General features: G+C 43.0%; 4 protein-coding genes across 4 annotated transcripts; 1 reads left to right on the forward strand and 3 right to left on the reverse strand.

Annotated features, from left to right (window-relative positions):
* Positions 1–479: 479 nt before the first annotated feature.
* On the reverse strand, positions 480–2,025 carry C7974DRAFT_460261 (peroxisomal 2,4-dienoyl-CoA reductase SPS19; the record flags this gene model as incomplete). Its single annotated transcript, XM_046146135.1, has 3 exons — positions 480–1,098; positions 1,154–1,436; positions 1,851–2,025. The coding sequence occupies 3 exons, from the start codon at positions 2,023–2,025 to the stop codon at positions 480–482; spliced, it is 1,077 nt and encodes a 358-aa protein (XP_046003646.1).
* Positions 2,026–2,896: 871 nt separating this feature from the next.
* C7974DRAFT_326715 (putative 4-coumarate-CoA ligase) lies at positions 2,897–5,053 on the forward strand (the record flags this gene model as incomplete). The annotated part of the gene is made up of 6 exons (XM_046138993.1): positions 2,897–3,507; positions 3,556–4,023; positions 4,083–4,368; positions 4,433–4,536; positions 4,592–4,739; positions 4,791–5,053. 6 exons carry the CDS (start codon positions 2,897–2,899, stop codon positions 4,863–4,865), a joined length of 1,692 nt encoding a protein of 563 aa, XP_046003647.1. The 3' UTR covers positions 4,866–5,053.
* A 9,085-nt stretch (positions 5,054–14,138) lies between these two features.
* C7974DRAFT_420311 (uncharacterized protein) lies at positions 14,139–14,796 on the reverse strand (the record flags this gene model as incomplete). Its single annotated transcript, XM_046144250.1, has 2 exons — positions 14,139–14,673; positions 14,725–14,796. 2 exons carry the CDS (start codon positions 14,794–14,796, stop codon positions 14,536–14,538), a joined length of 210 nt encoding a protein of 69 aa, XP_046003648.1. The 3' UTR covers positions 14,139–14,535.
* Positions 14,797–20,098: 5,302 nt separating this feature from the next.
* C7974DRAFT_350022 (uncharacterized protein) lies at positions 20,099–20,920 on the reverse strand (the record flags this gene model as incomplete). Its single annotated transcript, XM_046139452.1, has 3 exons — positions 20,640–20,920; positions 20,440–20,582; positions 20,099–20,387 (listed from the first exon to the last, which is right to left on the reverse strand). The coding sequence occupies exons 2-3, from the start codon at positions 20,577–20,579 to the stop codon at positions 20,099–20,101; spliced, it is 429 nt and encodes a 142-aa protein (XP_046003649.1). The 5' UTR covers positions 20,580–20,582; positions 20,640–20,920.
* Positions 20,921–23,881: the final 2,961 nt, after the last annotated feature.

Here is a 23,881-nt window from a genome sequence, read left to right on the forward strand (position 1 = left end):
CGTGCAAGATTAATATAGAAGAGGTCTTTAAATAATATTCTAGCCTATACTATACTATACAGGACTAAAGTATAGTATTTTAGGCTATAATAGGTTAAGTTTTAGTAAGGGCTTAGCAAAAGTAATTTGCTTACCTATTAATCCACTCGCCTATAGGGTATGTTAAGCCTTTTAATATAGGTATAAAGCTTTAATTCTTATTATTTATTAAGCTTTTGTTATAACAAGTTAGCTGCTTAACGTAACCTATTTTCACCTCTATAGCAGCGCGACAACGTTAACTATATAACACTATATTTTTTTATAATATGTGCGTAGTCAAGATTACTAGCTATATCTACTATAACTACCTCTTTAAGCGCAGTATTAAGCAATATTATAGGGTTGAGTTATTGTATTAAGAAATAGTAGTATTATTTGACGCGCGCGTGCACAGGCCTGCCGCGTGCAAAGCGTGCACGGGCACGGTAGGCCCTAAACTAGATTTTGGCCCTTTTCTGCCCGCCTACACCCTCCACTGTGTCTCCGCTCAGAAGAAAGCCAGGATACTCAAAATCCTGACCCGGTTGGAGGGCATGTGTACGCCACGCTCCACCATCTACAACGATGCTCGTTCCAGTAATATAACTCGCTGCTCCGCTGAATAAAAAAATAGTTGCATCAGCAATGTCCAAACTGTTCCCTAGCCGACCTAAGGGTACACGGTCCACCATCACCTCTCTGCTGTCCATCTTTTTTGAGAGGCGGCTCATTCCCTCAGTTCCAGCGATGGCGCCAGGGCAGATAACATTCGATGTTATCCCATACGGCCCGTACTCGATAGCCACACTGTTTGATAGCGCATCGACTCCAGCTTTCGCAGCTGAAACATGGCTTTGCATGGGCAACCCTGTGAAGTGTATCGTGGCGGACACATAAATGATCCTGCCTCCCGGAGCGGAGGTTGATTTTGCGTGCTTTTTCGCCGAAGCAATTAGATAAGGAAGGGCGAGTTTCGTTACGCTGTAGGAACCGAGGACATCGATATCTATAACAGCCTTGAAAGCATTGAAAGAGAGTTGTGAAATCGGCGCAAGAAAGTTTCCGGCCGCCCCAGCGCTTTTGAAGAGGTTCTGTCAGTTGAAGAAGAATTAGATAACGGAATAGAACTCACATTAAAAAATCAATTCCTCCAAGCTCCCGAACGCAGGTTTCCACAGCTCTGCTGAGGCTCTTTGCGTGCCTGACGTCTACGCCCCCAATGCCTAGAACTTTGCTTCCCGGTCGTACAGCAGCTATATCACTGGCCACGGATTCCGTTTTCTCGACTTTACGACCGACCAAGCATGCATTGGCTCCTAAATGCACTAAGGCGCGAACCTGGACTGAACAGATCGAACCATTGCCTCCAGTACAGAAGACAACTTTCCCCTCGAAGATATTCTCCTTCCAAACTGCTGCGGAAAGATATCCGGACTGCTTCTTCGACATGCTACAGGCCACAGTTCAGGACAGCTGTGATGTCTGAATCGGCAGTATGGAGCTATTGAGGGACTGAAATGCGTGTAGAAGTGTCTGTGTAGGTAATGTGCATGGAGCGTTTATGCCGTATTAAAAACAGATGAGATATATAGCGCAGAGGAAACAGGTGCCAAGGTAGCAAAGGGCTCGCGGAAAACAGAGGCTCTGAGTGACGGTAATACCTTTAGAACACTTCCCACGATCCAACCAATCCGACAGCGAAATAAGCTGACCCTAGAGCAAATTAGAACGCGATGCATAGAGACTGTGACGCGTGTACATTTCATGAAAGCTATCCAACTTCGGCCGAGGGTAATTCTTTGATGGTGTTCACTAATCAGCTTACGTACGTAAGTACTGCAGGGCTGAACGAGCGATGTCAATTGAGTAAGAAAATTTTGGTGCATATTCGCAAGCTGTAGCTAATATGAATAGCGTAGGATTCTTCAAGCCTCTACATTTAGCGCCATCAGCAGGTTGCATTAGTGTGAAACGCGCAGGAGGTACTGCGCCGATGTCAAGCATGTTGTTTACGTATGCATCCCCAGAATACAAGGCTTTACAGTCGTTAGTGATTGCGGCTTCACCTCGAACAAAGCTGCATAGACTTTGGAAGCAACGGTGTCTTGCTTACCTTTCCCTACTGGGTGAAGCGCTTGCCTTTGTGGGCAAAAAAACGACGAGCAAATGTCATTCCCGTCTGACGCTTAGCCGGAACGAGTTAGGAGAGCTGATTCATATAGTTGCTCTGCTATATTCGAGGTGAAGCCGCAATCGCTAACGAATGTACTATGTCTCGAAGCTTGATTTGGAGATCATCGAGCCAGCACTATGTGATCCAAGAATTACCGAAGTCGCCCCTGGCATCATATTGTACGGCCGTAAGTATAAAAACAGATGACCTCGGCTACCAAGCTTTGCCAGTGGGTAGGATAATCATTACTCATCTCGGCTGACGGCAGCAGCCGCCACAGGTGGTATAATTTGCAGCCAACATGGAGATAAAGGGGAACCAAGAAGCGTACTCCGCAACAATCACTCCAATCCGCAGTATGCAGCTAGCCCGACTCAATAGGGCTAGAACACATACAAGAAGCTACCAGTGTTGAGTAAGTAACCAATTAAATCAAACTAGGCGTTCTGAGTCCTACTTAGTTGATTGTTGCAGAGTCTGCCAAGAAGAGGGGTATGGACAGACCTCTTTACAAAAATAGCCGGAGGATTCGCTATCAATAATCTCCCGACACTAAATGATCCTTAGTGCGAGCTACGGCTAGAATCCTCCACAGTATCCTTGTGGTTCTGAGATAGTTTATAACCGTCAAGACTATAACCTCGCAAAGGTCCGAGGTGATTAGACACAATTTATTCAAGCTCGCCATCATCGGTTATTGCAATGCCTCAACACTCCCGGTGGTCGGTCTCCGTACCCGAAGTCTCGATATCAACCTACATTTTTGGGTCTCCCTATTCACCTCTCAGCAACCATGTTGCATTTGTCGACAATGACGACCCTTCGAGATTGTACCTTACTTGGTCCACATTACGGCACTGGTCCCAGCGCTTCGCTGCTGGGCTGATCAATGCGGGTATACAAAAAGGGGACCGCATATTAGTTTATAGCCCTAACAGTGTTTTTGTTCCGGTCCTTTTCCATGGTACTATCATGGCCGGTGGAATCTACAGCGCCGCCAACGCGAGGTTTGTGCCACGGGAGCTAGCATATCAGCTACAGACCACACAGGCAACAGTTTTGTTAGTGAGCCCTAGGAACCTGAAGAAAGCCCTAGAGGCGGCCAAATATGCAGGATTAGCAAGGGAGAAGGTTTTTTTATTCGACGAGGCGCCGTTACTCAAACAGGATGGCGGAGAAGATGACAAGGAGAGTGGTGTGAGACACTGGAAGTATCTTATTTCTTCGGAAGAAGTGGGTCGCCAGTTCCAGTGGGAAGATATCACTGGAGAGGAGGCGAAGAAACGCACTGTCGGCTTATCGTTCTCTTCAGGGTATGACTGTCCATTCACCTTTCTTGACCTTTTCACTTACGACCACAGAACCACAGGCCTTCCCAAAGGAGTTGAAGGCAGTCACTACAACCTAATTGCTGGTAGCGTCCAAGCCGAATACGTCATGTCGCTCGACTCCAAAACGCGGACTCGCGAACTAGCAACTCAAAACTGCCGCTGGCTCTGTACGATTCCTTTATATCATGGACTTGGTCTCTTTTATTTTATGGTAATTGCCCCATCTCGCCGTATCCCCACGTATATCATGTCTCAGTACAACCTGAATCGCATGATATCAGCCATAGAAAGACATAAGATCACTGAACTGCACCTTGTGCCGCCGATCATAGTCGAAATGACACAACACCAAGGCATCAGAAATGGGCAGGTTGATCTGAGCAGCGTGACTACGACGTTATCCTGCGGAGCCCCTCTAGGTCCGGAAGTATCTTTGGAGTACGAGAGATTGTGGCCCGAGGGGGTTATGAATGTCAAGCAAGCTTTTGGGATGACCGAGTAAGGCAACGCCCGATTGTTTGCAATTTGGGAACTTAACTGTATGCTGACGAGGGAAGATTGTGCGGCATCTCACTCGGTTGCGACCCTAACCTTCCTGCAGTGCCTGGTTCTGTTGGTGAGCCCATGCCGAATGTGGAGGTTAAACTTGTGGACGACAATCACAAAGAGGTTACAACTGGAGACTTTGGGGAGATGTGGGTACGGTCACCAAGCACCATGAAAGGATATTGGCAAAATTTGGAGGCAACTGATGATACCATCACTGCAGATGGCTGGCTTAAGACCGGCGATATTGCAGTCGTGGACCGAAAGGGCTGCTATTATATCATTGATCGAAAAAAGGTATGACGCTTTGGATAGCATGATACTTATATGCATTATGGCTACTAAGTATCTCTTGTTATAGGAACTCATCAAAGTCAAAGGCAACCAGGTTGCACCCGCAGAGCTTGAGGCGTTGTTGCTTGACCATCCAGCAGTGGCTGATGTTGCTGTGATTGGGGTGAAGAGGTAAGCTTGAGTATTTTAAGCAATTCTCCAACTAATTTGGAAAACCTTTCCTTAGTGACCAAGACGAAGCACCAAGAGCGTATATTGTTCCGGCGTCTCCTATTAGTGAGAAGGATATTCACGACTATGTGAACGATCGAGTCCAAAGCATCAAAAGACTACATGGAGGAGTGTACTTCACGAGCACAATTCCTAGGAACCCAGTTTGTCCTCCATTCTCCTGATGTGGTTGAGCTAATACAGATTAAAAATAGAGCGGGAAGATCCTTAGACGCTTGATCCGCGACCAAGCGAATTCAAAGAAGATAGGGTTGAAGCCACAATTGTAACATTCACTTGACCAAGGGGCTTGATGGACGGAGGTATTGAGGGTGATTGGCAGATACAAAACGTTTTTGAGCGGAATCGAAAATGATGGAGATGCTGGACTGACACCGCAAATGCCGTCTGTAAGGCCAACATATGCAGTTGATAATAGTAGTTTCTCAATATATTCACGGTTGCATGTACTGAGCACATATGACATGAGAATCTTACATACACTAGTGGTCACATTTTATATAACAAAGTACAAGGAATGTTGATGCGAAACAAGAAGGTGAAAAACTTACTTGACAAGCGAGTCAGACTCTCTGCTAAGACCCCACCAAAACGTACTCTTGTAAGAGTATAAAATGCACCCCATAGTAGACCTACTGCGCTGCCGTTGATTATACCAATGAGAGAGTATTCCTTCTACTTGATCGCACGTTTGTATGTTATTCCCCGGCTTCTTACCGACTATAGCGCCTTTGAGTTCGCTTGCTACCCTCAGCGCGTGCACTCTTCCTCGCCTTCTTCCCGTCACTACGCGCTGCAAAACACCTTTAAGCTAGTTTAAAGCACGCCCTATTCAACTCTAAGAGTTCCCTCTGCCTGTATACGCTTTCTTGTGCGTGATTTCTAGTGTGTAGCAGCCTTATTAGCAGCCTGAAGCTGCTTAACTTGGTCGCTCATCAACACCAAGGAATGCGCCATTACCTCTGCACCTTTAGTAAGCTCTTTAACTGTCTCAGCCATTGAGGAAGGCGAGCTATCTACATGCCTTCGCATCCTTCCGAATCAGCGTCGATTGCGGCCCAAATTTTGGGGTGTTGCTTGGAGTTTTAGACACCCAGGGCGCGTAGTCGATGGTGGGTGGTGTAGGCGTACGAAGGCGGGCATCAAGCTTCGACATCACCGCCTCCGTGTCAGGTGGAACTAAGCCAGCACCTCGAAAGCCTGCCTAGAGATTGCTTTGAGTGATCACATCCTTAAAAGCAGCTGCTTACTCTTTGATCTGAGAGCTTTAACACTGCCACAAGCTGCTGCGTCTTGAAAAATATAAGAATTAATCAACTAACGCAGCTGTACCTTTTTACATGTGCATTATAGTGCCATGACTTGCCGCACCTTTTGCGGTGCTGGGTTCCCTTACTGCTACCACCTGCTTGCCTCCTCTCCTCACCCCTCCCCTTCTTAGCTCGCACCTTCGCGTCCCGCTGAGCAATCAACAGCTCTATTTCTGCCTAAGCTAGAATCCCTCCTTTACGAGCTCGCTTCTTTGTGCGCTTTTACGCTTAGAAGCAATCTCATTCTTAGTCGAGCTCTTAGGATGGTTCGGCGCGTTGCGCCCATAGACACGGTACCCAACTATTGTACCTTCTGGCGGTGGCGCCATCTTAGGTGTATGATTTTGCCTGCTAATGCGTATGGGCATCAACCCAGCGGTCGTGCAACGCAACGAATACCGTAAGTTCGTGTCGGAACGATGGTTCCGCAAGAGCGTGGCAAAGACGGACCGCATGATGTTCCAGGTATGTGCTCCCAGCCATACTACAAGCAAACTCTATAGCATGCAAGCTGAGATCATAACAATTTGGGAGCGGCTCAGGCGCCTGTATCGGAAAGTACGTAAGTCTTGCACGGTTGGATGTCGCAAGGATAAGCTAATACCTTAGATCTCGCTGTGCGTAACATACAAGCTAATATCTCAACTCCTCTACTTCCTTTACATGTTGTCTATAGAACTGGAGAAAGGATAGTAGATGCGCAATTACTCGTTCAACAAGCTGTTCGGAGTACGCTGCATATAGGTTACTTATCTTAGATAGCTGTAAGAGCTATCTTAACTAGGAGTTTAAGGACTACCGTGTCCGTGCGCGTGATGCGCGGATTCGCGTGATGCGCCGAACCACCAAAACACCTCTATACTCACACATCCACAACAACACAACGCAATAGGATTATAAGAAGCCCTCTTAGAGTGTAATACTTTTGCATCTAAAGATAGGATTCTATAGACTAAAATAGCATAAAAGCATAGTATTGTGCAGTTAACGTTAACGCGCATATAGAGGGGTAAGACGCGCCTATATTAGGAGAAGATTATTACACAATAGAAGCTTACCCCCTAATAAGAGGAGAAGCTTATAACTTATATAAGAGAGCTTACTACTTATTCTATACCTCCTATAAGGGAGATAATATAAAATTTTGCATCTTCTATAGCTAAGAATTGCATAAGCAAGAGCTAGGTTACCTAGTTTATTAATACCTACGCTATCTATCTTATCTCTAAATACTTAATAGGTATAGATACTAATTACTATAATACTAATTTATATTAAAAGTATAAGCTTTACTTTAACCTACTATAATATAAGATTACTAAATATAAAGTTAATAGCTACTATATATATAATATAGATAAGAAGGGCTTTATAATAGAAGTTACTACTAGGATAAAATATATCTTTAGTAGATAGATATAGAAAAAGGGGAAGGTTAAGGTATTACTTTAAGATAGTAATAAGGTATAGGTAATGCTACTAGCTTATATATATAGTAATAGGATAGTACTACTACTAGGTCTCCTCTATAACTCTACTAATAGTACTCTATAATTAAGCTAGGTAGAGAAGATAGAGCTAGGGGTATACTTAGTATTTGTTTCCTTATCCCCTACTAGCTAGACTAATAATAATATAGGTCTTGCCTAGCTTTAGCAGGTGTTTAATTACTTTACTAAGACTAAGGTATAGAGGAACTAGCACTTTCTAATCCTTAATAGCTATAGATTCTATATAATAATAGATTTTATTAACTATTATAATTAGAATAGAATACTTCTAGCTATTCTTCTTTCTTACTTAATATATATACTATAGCTATTAGATATAGTAATATTTAAGCCTTTCTTAACTATATACTTAAAAGAGCTTATAATATACCTTTATAATAGCTAGAGACTATTAGTAATTAAGAAGAGTAACTTCTTCTACCTATTCTAGAAGGCCTAGATAAGTATATTTACTTAAGGGCTAATACTTAAGTCTTTTAAGGTAATAGGTATAGTACCTCTCTAACCTAATATTATACTCTAACGCTTTACTAAGAACTCTCTAGAAGCTTCTAATACTAGTAGAAGCTCTTCTTTAACTTATTCTAGTAAAGATTAGCTTAAAATTAAGACCTTGCTATAGAAGGTAGCTAAGAATAAGAGTAGTAAGAAGCTAAGGAAGATTAGCTAATCCCTTTACTATATCTTAGTCTAAAACTAGCTACTCTACTATAAGATAGTAGGCCTAAAAGAGGTTCTTAAAACTTAGAAGAAGTATAAAAAGAAGAGAAAACCTCTTAACTTCTAGAAACCTAAGAACTATTATAGTAGAGTAGTATTTTACTCTCCTTATAGGGTTAAGAAAGCATATTAGTATAAGTAGGTAAAATAATAAGAAGCTAAGGTAGAAGAGGTTAGAAAAGTAGAGATAGCTAAACTTAGGTATACTAATAAGCTATATAAAGAAAAGCTTTAATAGAAGAAGTATAAGTAGTAGGTAAGAGAGAAAGAAGAGAGAGCCTAGGTTAAAGCTAAGAAGATAAAAGAAGTAGCTAAATATAAGGCTAAAAAATAATATTAGAAGAAAGCTTATAATACTATAAAAGCTATATAATTATTCTAAAGAAGTAATAAGATAACTTTAAAAGCTTCTATAGTAAGACGTAAGCCTATATATTATATAGTAGGTACTTATAGTTACCTTATATCTATAATACCTCCTCTACCTACCTATACTTATACTACCTATAGTAGCTAAATAGTAACTCTATATAAGTAAAATATATAAGAGAATATTATTATATAGGTTTATAGAGTACTCTAATAAAATATCTTATAATAATAACTATTAAGTATAGCTCTATAGCCTTATTTTTAAGTAAGCTATTTTAGTAGTTTAGCATATTATATAAATCTACGCATTATATATATAGATATAGTATTACCTAGAAAATAAAATTCTTACTCTCTAAATACTATATCTATATGCGTAATAACTAGATTTATATAATAACTAAAAACTACCTTAATACTTAGAAATAGATAAGGTTATAAGGCTACCTATAATAGCTATTATTATAAGATTTTATAGTATAATATACCTTATAGGCAAGCAAGCTAATAGGTAAGTAAGCTACTTTTACTAAGCCCTTACTAAAACCTAACCTATTATAGCCTATAATACTATACTTTAGCACTCTATAGTAGACTATAGTATATAATATTATTTAGAGACCTCTTCTATATTAATCTTATATATTTACACGTTATAACTAGTCTAGTTATACCTTCTATAGTGCCTTTAGGTAGGCTTACTCTCTTAAGTGCATACTTACTTCTTCACCTTCTTTCTATTACTACGCGCCCTAAACTCCTTTAGAGCTGCTAGTTACTACCTATCTTTAACTATTAGTGTCTCTTCCTTCTAAACCTACTTTCTTTTATATAATTTTTATTATATAGCAGCCTTATTAGCTACTTAAAGCTTACTAATTTCCTATTAAGCTAATACTAGCTTATATATAATAATTATAGCTCTCTTTATTACCTTCTTAAATGCTTTAACTATAGATATAGAAAAGCTATCTATATACCTCTAAATTCTTGTCTTTATAAGAGTTAATTATAACTTAAGTTCTAGAGTATTACTAGAGGTTTATAACTGCTAGAGCTTATTATTAATAGGTAGTAGTAGTATTAGAGTCTAAAGCTTTATATTAAGGGCTAATATAACCTATTCTAGGTTAAAGAGAACTAGTCTAGCATCTTAGAACCCTCCTTAGATATTACTAGCAGTAAATACTATATTATAGGCTACTTTAAAGTATAGTAAGAACTTAGCTATAAGAATTAAATACTAACTTAAATCTTATAAATAAGATACTACCTAACTTAGACGCCCTCTAATTTAGGTCTAACTTAACTCTAAGTTAGAACCTTAGTATATCTATAGCTACCTAGAACTAATACCTATCTAACTTAGTTCTAATATAACCTTATTATTATTTCTTATCTATCTATAGCTACCTAAAACTAGTAGGTATAAAGGGCAGGTTTATAGTAGGCTAGAATAGATAGTTTTTAAGTATTCTTTATATAAGACCTATAAGAATAAGATTCTCCCTAGTTATTAACTTTTCTAGTACTTCTATATACTTTATAGTAGAATTAGAACTATATTAGAGAGTTTTATTACCTATATTATTGTATTAGCCTTTATAAGGTAGCTAATCTAGTTATATATAAGTATTTTAGCTTAGCGCCTATATACCTTCTTTAAAGAGGTAAAACAGCCTATATTAAGTAGCTATAGAAGGTATAATAAGTAAAAAGGCATATATAGAGTAATAATTTTATTATTCTTATAGTTTTACTAGAATTAGAGCAAGTTATAGCTCTTATAGCTATTAATAACTAGTAGTTAGTAGGTACTAATAGTATACTTCTTTATATACCTATTAAAGTGCTTTAACTACTTAAGACTAAGCTTATTAGTAGTCTAGCTATTACTAGAAACTCTAATAACCTAGTTCTAGAGCAGGTCTTTCTCTTTATACTAGCTAGAAAGGTAGTAGTGCGCTTTAAAGATAATAAAGAGGTAGATAGCCTATTATTTTATATAAATACTCTATATAACTATTATCTACTCCTAGTTACCTTACTAAACTACCTTTAGCCTTCCTTATCTTTCTAAAGCTATAATAACTGCTTCTTAGAAGATCTAGCCTATTATAAAGCCTATCTTATTAAAGTTATAGGTATTATTATTCTAGATACTATACTTAGCTTTAATATTAGCTACTAGGCTAAACTAGCTCTATATAACTACTAAATTCTTGCAGAGAGCTTACTTATAGTTATACCTATAATTAAACTTTACTTTAAGCTCTAGCTAACGCTTAATAAATATACTAGGCTAGTTTATGCTAATAGGGCCTAGATTATGCTTAGCGCGCAGAGAATTAGCTATAGCAGCTATATCTACTAGCTAGGGGCTAAATCCTTATATATCTAGCTTAAGTATAACGTAAAGCATCAGCGAGCCGGCCACACCAGCGAGCCGGCCACTTTTCCTTGGCACTGCGAACACTACATACAGGATAAGCAATTACTCACTACCCTTTGCAGAACCTGCGTACGACGCACTTTCATCAGATGCAGAATCTTCTTCTGCATCTTCCTGGCACGTACGCGCGTTGTGCCCAGTCTTCCCACAGTTGCCACAGTGCCGTTGACCTGGTTGGGCTCTTTCATGACCACTCCTAACACGCGCTCTTTTTAACACTGTACGAGCTGCAGCTGCGCTTTCAGCTATAGAAGCTGCTGCTTCACCATACTCTACTGTACCACCATGCTGGATCTGCTTTCTTTTCCGGGTTTTGCGCTTAGTAAGTACTGCTAATTGCTCTTCAAGCTCACGAATGCGAGCTGCTTGTACAACATTCTCATGTAGCATAAGCTCACCACCTTTTACAAGCTGTGCAAACCCCTCTCTTGCTACTTCTGGTGATTGTACAATAGCTTGCCTTACAAGCCTTGCCTGTGACCCAAATTCATGTGAATTGCTTGGTGTTTGGGATTGCCATGGTGTTTCTGGTAGGGGTGCTGGTGGTGGCGTACGAATCTGAACATCCAGGCGATCCAAGACACGCTGCGCGTTAATAGGCACAAGCCCTGAAGCCTCAAAGGCGTTCTTGCAGTTCTCGTACGTAAACACGTCGAAAAATGCGTCTCTAAAGGCTGGAAGGAAGCCTTCTTTGTTAATGTGGTAGACGCGTTTAGATGCCAAGGCTCGTACGCGTTGAGAGTACTTTAGTTTCAACGGTGAGAAACACACCACATCAAGTGGCTGGAGGATGTGTGATGAGTGAGCAGGCATACAAAGGGTAAGGATCATGTTTTCCAGGCAGTAATCCTTAAACTCTTGGTTAAGGTGGCTCTCATGGCCGTCCAAAATAAGCAGCCTATACAAGCCCTTTTGACGCGCCTTTGTATGCTGGTCAAAGTGCTTCAACCACTCTAGGCCAAGCTGATTGTTTGTCCATCCGTTCTCAGAGACAGAGAGCTTCCAGTCGTACGGTATGTTGGTCTCCTCATACCAGGCAGAGATGTGTACACGCCCTTTGTAGATAATAAAGGGTGGGATAGCATACCCAGCAGCACAGATGCTCTGTATAGCTGTAACCCACTCCCGATCACCTGGCTGGATAAGGTTTGGTCTTGTACGTCTCTCTGAACCTGTAACAACCTTCATTGAGCCAATAATTCCCATCTGGAAGCCGGTCTCATCAAAGTTGTGGATGTCCGCATCCTGAACCCCATACTTGTCTTTTGTGTCCTGTACGAGCTTAAACCAGGCGTTGATAACTCCTGGCTCCTCCTGGAGTATTCTCTGACGATCCTTTGCTCGATTGAAGGCCATTTTAAGCTTCTCTGTTCGCCGGACGAATCGCTCTGCCCAGTTCTTGCCAACAGGTGTCCCACCACGTACAGCGAGAAGTTTATCTGCAATATCTGCCACCTCAGAGAGCCTAGGGGCAAATCCGCGCGAGTCAAGCTCGAGTATATATTGTACGATTGTTTGCTCTTCAGTTACAGAGAGCTTCTGGCTGTTTGGTAGTGCTTCTTGTCGAAATGTGATTTTGTGGAGCCGGTCAGAGAGCCGTTGATGACGTACGTTGTAGGCTGCAGCAGCGCGTCGCACGCTTTGAAACTGTCCCTTAGTGTACGCCTGAAGGGCAAGAGTAAGTCTACCTTCTTGTTGAGTTAATTTCTGCTTGTGTTGTTGTTGCATGTTGTATTGTACGGAGAAGTTGCAGTGCCAAGGAAAAGTGGCCGGCTCGCTGGTGTGGCCGGCTCGCTGATGCTTTACGTTATACTTAATAATTACCTACTTCTTATTATTATCTAATCCTTATAAGTTAGGTATAGTATTGCCTTATAAAGGTTATCTAGTATATTAATAGCTTAGTATGCTTTAAGGCACCTTATAGATAGCTGCAGCGCGTTGCTATAAGAGATTTATGCCTTATTTAAGAGCTTAAAGTATAAGCTATATCTAAGCCTTCTTTAACGCGTTAATAATAGGTTATTATTAAGGCATTAGTATAAGAAAGTATTAATATTATACATTAAGTAAAGCTTATAAGCACTATTTAATTAGTTCTTAGAAATAAATACTATTAGAGAAACTAAAGAGGTCTTATACTAAAGAGTATAGATATAATCTACCTATCTTAAGGGCAAGAGGTAATAATAAGTAGTATAGAGTAGACTATCTAGCTTAAAGGTTAAGTTAAAATCTAATATTATAGATTAATACTTAGGTTAAATATAAACTATAAGAGTTATATTTCTACTTACTATTACTTAAGCTATCTTAGAGAATCTTATAGTCTTATAGAACTCTATCCTAAAGTCTTATAGAATTTTTAGAGACGCTAGTTATTTATCTTATAAATTCTATAGCTTACTTAGCCTTTATCTTATAAGACGCTTTACTCTTTTAGTACTAGTATCTTATATATAGCATACTATTATTACCTATAGAGTAATAGCCTTCCTAGTAGTTATTATACTACCTTATACTATTTATTTATAAAACCTAGCATTTTCTTTCTTAGAATTTATATTTATAATAGATAGTAATTATATATAGATTATATTACTAGCTTATATATATAGTAATAGATTAGTACTACTTTTAAGCCTTATCTATAAGTCTACTAACTATACTATCTAATTAAGCTAGGTAGAAAAAATATAGTTAGAGAAATATTCTATGCTTATTTCTTTATTACTTACTAGCTAGACTAATAATAATATAAGCCTTGCATAGCTTAAGCAGGTTTTTAATTACTTTACTAAGACTAAACCTTAAAAAAAGTAGCACCTACTTATTTTTAATAGCTTTAGTTCTTATATAATAATAGACTTTATTAACTACTATAATTAGAATAGAATACTTCTAGTAATTTTTTCTCTTTACTTAACTTATATACTATAGCTGCTTAATATAGTAATAGTTAAGCCTCTATTAACTACTTACTTAAAAGAGCTTATAATATACTTTTATAATAGCTAAGGGCCCGGGGCCTAATCCACCCTGGGTCGAATTTTGTGTTCCGATTTTGTGAACCCCCCCCCCCCCCCCCCCCCCCTGGATTTTGAGACGAATTTTGCCAAGTACACTAGCGGCAGCCGATATTGCTGAGCGACCGATAGCGACGGTGACGACACCAACACCACAACGATCAAGCACCACGTCTTAGGCAGCTGTTTGGCAGCTTCAAACACGTTCACATTGACACATTACAGTTATCTACCGACCGAGTCCAGTCACACTGCAGGTCCGCCAAACGCAGTAATTGTTCAAGCCATGACCCCGAGGTCCATCTACCCAAACTCAGACAACGAAAAAGTCGCACACGACCGCCGCCTCCCAGTCTCAACCAGGTCGGAAAGCCCTCTCACACGAGCAGCAACCTGAGCCATTCCACGCCTGCCTTGTTCACCAGCTGGTAATACTTGTTCCCGACTGCCCCGCCTGTGGTAATCTTGTCTCGAATAATTCGAATTTGCCGGTTTACACTCACTCTCTCCTGTGTAGTGAGAGCAGGTGTGCGAGCCCGTACCACCTCCTAACCAAACCAGACTAGGCCCAGCAACTCGTTCAAGGTCAAGGTGACCATTCTATCGGTGGCTTGAGAAAGGTGGTCAATGCCGCATATTGCGCGTAGCGACGGCTCGTTGATGTGTCCTGGTGTGTCCAATACCACCTGGATTGAAGGCATGAGGCTGCGAAGTTGGTATGTGAACAGCACTGGCACCGGATCGATGTGTGTTGCTGGTGCAGCAAGGGTGATGGTGTAGATGCTGTTGGAGTCGAATGGGAGCGACATTTTGCAGTGTCGTGGGTTGGATATTCGACCACTTGGAAGGAGAGGATGATTGAGATGATGGACTCCAGCTGCGAACAGTGAGAATGCTCTTATTTTGAACGGCATGGAACACCGACTGGTTCATGGTCTGCTCCTACCATGGGAAGACCCTCGGAGTCACAGGTCTTCCATGGTATTGCGGGTTGAATATGGTTCAGGGACTCAAAAAACTTTCGAGCCACCCAATGATCCATGGTTGTGGACAGCTGCACTCGCGATCGTTGAGTCAACTTCGCAGTCATACGCACAATATGGCTCGCGCAATACGTCGCGTCCCTGAAGCTCTTAGAACCGCACGTGATTCACAATGCGTGAGTGTTAGTATCCTCAGAATATACTTTGCTGCAACAAGTACGTAACAACGTTTATGCTACAGGCAGACAGCTTTAGCCTGTTTTATAAGATTTTTCGCAATATACCCCTATTTTTCGTGCTTTATTAATAAAATTATAATAGCTAAGAGCTGTTAGTTATTAAGAAGAGTAACTTCTTCTACCTATTCTAGAAGGCCTAGACAAGCATATTTACTTAGAGGTTATAACTTAGGTTTTTTAAAGCAATAGGTATATTACTTCTTTAACTTAATATTATTCTTTAACGCTTTGCTAAGCTCTCTTCTAAGGCCTCTAATAGCAGTGGAAGCTTTTATTTAGTTTACTCTAGCAAGAACTAGCTTAAAATTAAAACTTTACTATAAGAAGTAGATAGAAGTAAAAGTAGAAAGAAACTAAGAAAGATTAGGCACTTACTCTACTACATATTAATTTAAAACTAGCTACTCTACTATAAAATAGTAGGCTTTAAAGAAGTTTTTAAGATATAAAAAATTTATAAGAAAAAAAGTAAAGTTTTTAACTTTTAGCATACTTAAAAGTATTATAGTAGAGTAGTATTCTAGTTTTCTTATAAGAATAAAGAAGCTTACTTATATAAGTAAGTAAAGTAGAAAAAAGAGTAAGTAGAAAACCTTTAAAAAGCTAAGATAGCTAAGCTTAGGTAGGCTAGTAAGCTATATAAAGAAAAGCTAGATTAGAAGAAGTATAAGTAGTAAGTAAAGAAAAAAAAGAATAAGACTAGCTAAAAGCTATAAAGGCTTAAGAAACAGCTAAATATAAAGTAAAAAGAAAGTATTAGAAGCAAGCTTATAACGCTTAAAAAGCTCTATAATTGTTTTAAAAAGGCAATTACAAGACTTTAAAAGCTTCTATAGTTAAATAGAAGCCTGCGCGTTATGCTATAGGTGCTTATAGTTAGCCTAAGCCTATAACGCCTGCTTTACTAGCTTATACTTATACTACCTGCAGCAGCTATACTATAACTCTATATAATTAATTTATATAAAGAAATATTGTTATATAGGTCTATAGAATAAACTACTATAATATTATAGAATAATAACTATTATACGTGGCTCTATAGCCTTATTTTTGCAGGTGCTAGTTAGAGTAGTTTAGCGCACGCAAATCTGCGCATTACGCACACAGACACGTTACCGTGTTCGTGCACGTAATGCGCGTTTCGCGTAATGCGCACTTTACTACTTTTTAGGTACATTTTACATCTACTATAACTCTATACTATAATGCCGCTCTAAGAAGCCCTTGCAAAGATAGATAGATTAAGACTAGGCGCAAAACTTTTATACTAAGCACTTGCCTAAAAATATAGTTGTTGCTGCTTAACTTTAACGCGGAGGCACAAGAACCAAGTAGTACCACATACTGTTAAGATTAATAACTAGCAACTTCTCTACCCACGCAATAAGGTAGAGGTAGTAGAGTATATTAGAGGACTTACAAAGAGAAACATAAAGCCTACACAGCAGATAGTAATAAATTTCATAACGCCTCTGTGTTGTTAGGCACCCTCTAAGGCATAGGTTACCTAGTTTCTTAACCGCAATTTAGATCTACTTATTAATGCGTGGACGACGCCTATAGATCGTAATTGTCACTACGCCAATTCTATTAATAGCTATCAACTATACTTTAAGCTCCTGCACAGTAAAATGAAATCCTGACAGGCTCAGACAATCCATCAGTGTACGGATGGGGTCGAGCAAGCACGGCGTCGTTACCGGGACTGCAGTCTGCACTGGGAGGTCAGGTAAGCTTTGTCTAGCGACGAGCTGCTCTTCCAACTTCCAACTCTGACTCCAAAACAGATGCCTGCGTTCAAGTCCGTGCCGAGCTCAAGTGGGGGCATCGTTGACCTGGTGGCTCACATGCCGACATCCTACGTCAAACAGGCGCTTGGCAGCGTGTATGCTGGGTGTGGTTCGAGTGACTTCAGTTCCTCTCCACTCAACCCTCCTTCAACGCCTTGTGTCTTCGCTGGCGCCAATCCGTCAGGATGCATCCCTGAGTCGCTTGACAGCGTGTGTTCTGAGTGGAGTGCCGTCGACTTGAACTCTTCCCTGACCGAGCTTAAACCTTCTTTGGGCGACCCCATTTGGCCATCTACCTTTGTAGGTGCGCCCGCACTTTCAGGCGGGCCCAACAGCCTGTGTGCAGGGTGGGGCTATGGTGACTCCACCACCTTTCCATACGATCTGTGTCTGGCATCTAGTGTCCTTGGCAGTGCAACTGGACTTAGAGATGGCATGCCTACCTGTGGACTTACAACCTACGGCTCAGTGCCTGCACCGTTTTTTGGGGAGGAGGACGGGTTCTGGAATCTGTCATGTCACTTTCAAGCGTTGTAGTTCTCCACGAGGAAAGGGTGCATGCAGTAGGCAACGTGCGATATCGGCGGTGTTCTGTATATGCTAGCAACCATCAACACAAGGCATGATACTCGTCGCGGATAGATGTAATGCATTGTAGCCTGACTGTTCAAACTGAGTCTCCTGCCATGTTATGCGACGCGTGGACCGCGTTCAAGAATGCCCGACACAGTCCCGGCACAGCTGCAGCAGATCGTGGCATTGCAATGAGTGTTTCACTTAACAGTATTAGCTCGGATGAACCAGCCCAGTTCATCTACAGAAACCTCACGGCACGGTATTTGTCAGAGGTCGAGCGCTGTTGTAGATGTGGATCGCAGCTAATCGTGCAGCGCGAGGGGTTGAGTAGGTAAAAGCCGAGCTAAGATGCTGTGACAACACAACATGCACACTCTTCTTGATTGACAACATGCACACAACCCACACCGAAACGTGCAACGGTACCCAGTCTAACTCCCAGTCATAACAGTGCTGATCTCCACCGTCAAACAAGCGCTGAAGATGGGTCAGGCAGCCCCCGCATCTCGTGCTCTTCATCTTTCACAACAACCACCCAGGCGCCCGTCTCGCTCTTGATCTCAACGGTAAGTTTGCTCGTCTCCAGAGGCCCGCAGTCAGGTCCAGTGGCGATACCCACACCAATGGCAACCTCACCACTGCGATGGCAGTGAACGGGCGAAGATACACAGACCTTGTTGCAAGGGAGACCGGGCCCCGACAGCTGTTCTTCGCAAATTTGCATGCCCTTGACTATAGTCAGATAGAGACAGCGAAAGCCGGCCGCACTCTTTTAACTCTCCCGGCTCAGTGTCTTGACGCTTTGGGATGCAAGTGCGCATGGTAGACGCTCTTTTCCTGCCACCGCATCGTAAGTCGAGCACGCGTCTAGCCCCAACAGCGTCTGATCCCCTAGTTTCCCATATTGAGACCCGGTTTGTGGTACGATGGTGGCAATCTGGACAAGGCTGGAGACATCTGAGTCGCATGGGAGCAGACCGTGGATGGTTTCCCGTGATGCGGGCGAGCGTCAGGTTGAAGAGCGTGATCATCCGCAAAGACAGTATCTGTAGCGTCACGTTGCGAAGACGAAGACATACGCTTGGGAGGAAGAAGTCGTTTGACGGACCCTCCCCTCCGATATTATTTTTAGTCTGGATAGCCACTGCACGGATATCCGCTCCGTTGGCAGCAGTCACACACTGGCTTTCTGGGTGCGTGTGGGGCAATGGCACGGATTAGCTCCACCTGCCCGTCAGGGCCTTAGTAGCCCTAATATGCGCCCTCCGTGGCTTCACCAACCTCCTTGCAATGAAGAGCTTCATTAGATTATGAAATGCACCTGATGATTCGAAAATTGTAGATACTTCAAGTCCCAGTCTGCTGCATCGTGCCGTTCCTTCCCTCTGTCATGGCTTTCTGGCATGCAACCATCATCTGCGCCATCCGCGCCATCTGCCCCAGCCTGCCCAGCACGATCTCGTTCCCCTCCCGGGCTCCGTAGTAGTAGCGGCGATATCTGAGACAGGTTGACGCGTAGGTGCCTACGGCTGTGTTCTGTAAGGTCTTTGGGGTAAGGAGCTGAAAGTGTCTACGTATAAGTTGCGGAGACGATGCGATGCTTCAGGAAATTTCAAGGGCCTGAACAGAGGCCCGAGCTGTTCACGGTCTCAGCTTTCGTCAGTCTAGCATTGAAGACGCATCCGCGAACCGTTGCTGAAGCATTATGTGCATGACGGATGGTGACGGCAGGCTGCGAGAAGACAATACTACTATCATTGTGACCTGTTTCATCCTACCAATCAAGTGCAAAAAAGCTAGGTACAAGCACGCGCGCGGCAGGATGCCCTTTCAAGCTGGTCCTCTGCTCTTTTGCCAACCATTTTGCTTCTCTTTAGACTACCTAGCGTCTGCGAGTAGTTGGTATGGCGTCTGGCTCTATGGCTAAACCAAGATTAGGTTATGTGCGGGTAGACAGAGAAGCCCGCCCTGCCATATGCTCTAATCTTGCATTAGTTTGACCGTACACTTTGACTGACTTCTTGATGCTGAGAATCGACGGCTCGCGAAGACAGACGTTCGTGACTGACTTCGTGGCTTGAACGAATCGTAGATTTGTTAACCGATGCTATTACGAGCTTTCGCTCGGATTTGTCGCGTGCATCAATCAACCGATCGACAGTGCTCTTCGCGTATATCTGGACGATATCGAGAGGTCTTGTCGTACCTAGACCTAGACTAACCCTGGCTTTCGGATGTCATCATTTGGTTCTAATGTGCAAAAATCCATCGTACGTCAAAAGGCGCTCTTCTCAGAGGAATCATGAATGAAATGCTTTCGTTTCAATCGTTGGGATTAATTATGGCGCTGTTATGACTGTCGGAGTATTGCCGCAAAACCGTGCCCAGTCTTCTAGGGACTCATTCTAGAGTAGGAATGCACAGTTAGGAATAGAGCGCATTGCCCGCACTCGCTCACCGTGCTGATTATTCAGGAGTCCCAGAAAACAAACTTAGCACGCTAGCTAAACTCATTCTAGATTATAATAATTTGGTCCTTTCATCAAACTTGAGATGATCACTGATAGCAAGGGCAAGATTCCGCTTGGCATCGAGTGAATGGCGCCGGCGCTGTTGTCGACACTTGAGTTGAGCCTCCATCAGTTGTTCTTGTATATGAGTGCGGTTTTGCCCATTCAAATGCACATGTTCAGTATTCAGTAGTTCGGTCAAGATTGCAACGACTCCATGGTATACTGGAAGGAGTTGATCGCACTGCTCGTGGTGCTGGTCATCGCTCTCGTCACGAGGTATCGCAGAAGAGCCTATCCTACTAAATAGCTAAGCCTTCATTAGTGATAACGTCGCAACCAACAGCTTACGATGTCAAAGGTGTGAGGCACGGGTCCCAGAGCTCGTCTGAGACGACCTCCAAAAGCAGGTCTAATAGAAAGTGGAGGAAACTGCGGCGCTCAAGAACCTCCGTTTGTTTTATATCGATGCTTTCGCTATTTGCTGACATTTGCTGCAGTCCTTGTCAATCGAAACGATGCTTCAAGAAATCAAAAGTGCCATGTCATACTTCAAGAATCTTTTATCTGGGTCTATCGAAGCTCTCGTGTAAAGTAATGGAGCGAGGTGAGGTATACACAACCCACCAATGTTGATGTACGACTTTATTCGATGTGGAAGGGATTATCAGTGTGACGTTATTTTAGCCAAGCACCACGTGACGCCTCGCTCGCCGCCGACACTCAGCCAATAAGACTAAACAGTCACTATGATTCTAGTACGAACATGGGCGCAGGAGCGCCTACTCCGCAGGCGGGCGTTCTCTTATTAAGATGAATAAAACATTCGAAATACTCCCCGGCATGATAGGAACCTTAAGGAAGTCAGTCAAAGACAGAGAAGGCATTATCTAGTCGGCACTCCGATAAAAGTAGCTTGATGCTGGATGATGTCACAATTATGCCAATGCCGCGCCAGAGCTGCCTTTTGATGCCAGGGCACCACATCATATCTGCGTCATCTCCCTCACTTCCAAGCTTATGTCCATTTCGCAGCTTGATACGCTAAGGTTCTTCATTACCTCCATTTACTATCAACATCCAGATACTCACACCTCGGGACAAGGCCATCCTACACCTTCACCGGCTTCACTCTGCAGTCTTCGCGAGATTGTGTGTGGTTCACAAGGAGGTAATCATTCGAAGTGTGAGCATGCACAATAAACATGGCAGACGTTCGCCAAAACTCATTCGCCAAGATTTGATCAACCACTATCTACCCTCCGCCTCCAAGCTTGTCTAGATACTGGTCCTACTAACTATACGCTGTGATTCTAGGCTCATAGAGGCGCATTGCCTCATCTGTTGCGTCCGCTGTACCTACAGTCTCTCCCCAGCGCTTGGCGTTGTCTGTGTATCTCTGATCCCCACTTGCCCAAGGATCTGCGTCTGTTACATATACTTGATAGCTTTCGTGGCTAGCTGCGGCGTGCTCAGGATAGTCCTGAGGCTGTGTTGTCTGGATAGGTTGGCGAAGATGCGGTTCTAGAGGTCCTTGTACTTGCTGCAGCGGGGGCTAGGGATGTCTGGAACGTGTTGTTTGAAAAGGAAGTCGTTCAGTCCGATCTTCTTAGTCCGCAGCTGCACCAGCAGCGCGCTTTCTCTCTTGCTGAGCCTCTCGTAGAGCTGCAGCACTTTCTTGGTACGTGTTGGCGTGTGCCTGTATGTCGTGCGGCCTTTCTTGTCCTCCCTCCATGCATGGATCCACTGTTGTTCTGCCTGAGTCTTGCACCATCTCTAGAGTGTTGTTCTAAGTGGGTATAACTAAGAAGGCAGGCCTGCTGGCTGCTGGCTGCGGCCGTCCTCCCTCCATCCGGCGGCTTCCTTGGCAGCCAGGTTGGCGGCCTTGTTTCCTGGGATGCCCACATGGGCCGGGATCCATCAGACAGTCACCAAGTATCCTTTGTCCTGGAGCTCCAGGACCTGTTGGGCTATGTCCGCGAGGATGTACGCGCCTGATTGCCCCTCTGCCTTGGCTACTAACTAAATAGCTGCTTGGTTGTATGTATAAATGGCTATCTGTTTGCATTTGCTGCCTTTGTCTGCATATTCCTGCGCGATCTACAATGCTAGGCTAATGCCCTGCAGCTCTGCTGCGTATACTGTTAATAGTGTGTCTAATCCTATGTGTACTGATAGTGTCTGCTGTGTTATTAGGCACACCGCCGCAGAGCCAATCTTGCCTTTGATACTGCTGCCGTCTGTGTAGATGCTGAGGCTTTTTTCTGCTGTACATTCTCTATTGTGGCGGTTGCGTGCCTTGTTGGCGTCGTTATCAATATACGTTTGTAGCCCTCGTCGCTATAGGGGCGTAATGAATGGTGGTATAGGTTCCTGTTCCTTGAGGTTGCGCACCTGTTGGTTCCAGAGCTCTTTGTTAATCTTGTACTATGGACTTTCACGCAGCTTGCAATTTCTCCTTGCGACTACTGGTGCGGGCTCGTTTAATTTGAAGCCTGCCGTCTTTGCAATCTCCTTGCATGATAACAGTCGCGTGATGACGTCTGCATTCTGTTGCCATATTTGCTGTTCCACGGGGAGTAAGAAAGCTTCAACGTCTAGAGCTGCCATCAACGTAGCTCTGTATGCTCTGCATATGCTTCTAACCACTCTTGCTTGAATGCTGCGCAGAGCGTCTATTGTTTTGTGTGTGTACGTTTGTGTGCCTTTGTGCAGATTTGCATTGGACCAAATGGAGCAGGCGTACATTATCTGGGGGATTGCGATGGCCTTGTACAATTTGCGCATGTCTTGTAGCTGGACGCCCCAGGTGGAGCTTCCCATGCTACTCAGCATGTGGAGCGTGCGTGTTACTTTCTGCTTGATGATCTCCACATGGTCTCGCCACTTCAGTCTGGTGTCCATGATCAACCCGAGGTACTTGCATGTTCTTGACGGTTTGATCTCGCCCCACTCGGTTTGGATGGGGGCGTCTATGTTGATGCTCTTGAGCGTTCTTGTAAAGTGTGTCACCTGAAATTTGTGTGGCGCGAAGACCGATGCATGTGTTTGCGCCTACTGCCGTGCTTTTTCTAGTGTCGCGCTCAGTGTCTTGCATGTCTTTTCTGTGGTGTCGCCCCACGCTAGGATAGCGATATTGTTGATGTACCCTGTGGACATGGCGTCTTCTTCTGCATTGCACTGTTCAACCAGGTCTGCGTTATAAAAGAGGTAGAGTATGGGGGAGAGGGGGGAGCCCTGAGTTGAAAATGTGATTCTTCAAGTGTAACCATTGACCTATGGGTTTCCAGGTACTTATGTACATGTCTATAGTTCCAGCCTCCATAGGCAGACAAACCTTATACTCCATCGTGGCGTATCTGCCTACAAGCAGATACGCCATCTCGTCACGTGCTGTTAAAAAACAACTCCCTGGGGAATGCCGGTGTTCGTCGCATATACTTCAGATTTGTGCCCATCAACCATTATGTGCGTATGTCTGCCGCTTAAGAAGCTCGATAACCATCTGACTGACTTCTCGTCGACCTTTCGCTTTCGCATATTGTGTAGCAGACGTTTGTGGGATACGTTGTCGAAAGCGCCAGACACGTCCAGCAGCAGTAGGCTAGCCACCTGGCCTTGAGTCCCTTGATTCCATCTATTGTAGATCTTTGCTGTGATGGCGTGTAGAGCGTGTTTAGTAGATTAATGCTTCCTTCCGCCTATGTGTTGTGGTAGAAGCACATGATGGGTCTTAACTAGGTAGCTGAGTCTTCAAGCGATAACCGCATCTATAACCTTGCTGATAGTGTTG

Source organism: Boeremia exigua (genome assembly GCF_020726555.1).
Source record: "Boeremia exigua strain MPI-SDFR-AT-0100 chromosome Unknown C7974scaffold_1, whole genome shotgun sequence".
Lineage (NCBI taxonomy): Eukaryota > Fungi > Ascomycota > Dothideomycetes > Pleosporales > Didymellaceae > Boeremia > Boeremia exigua.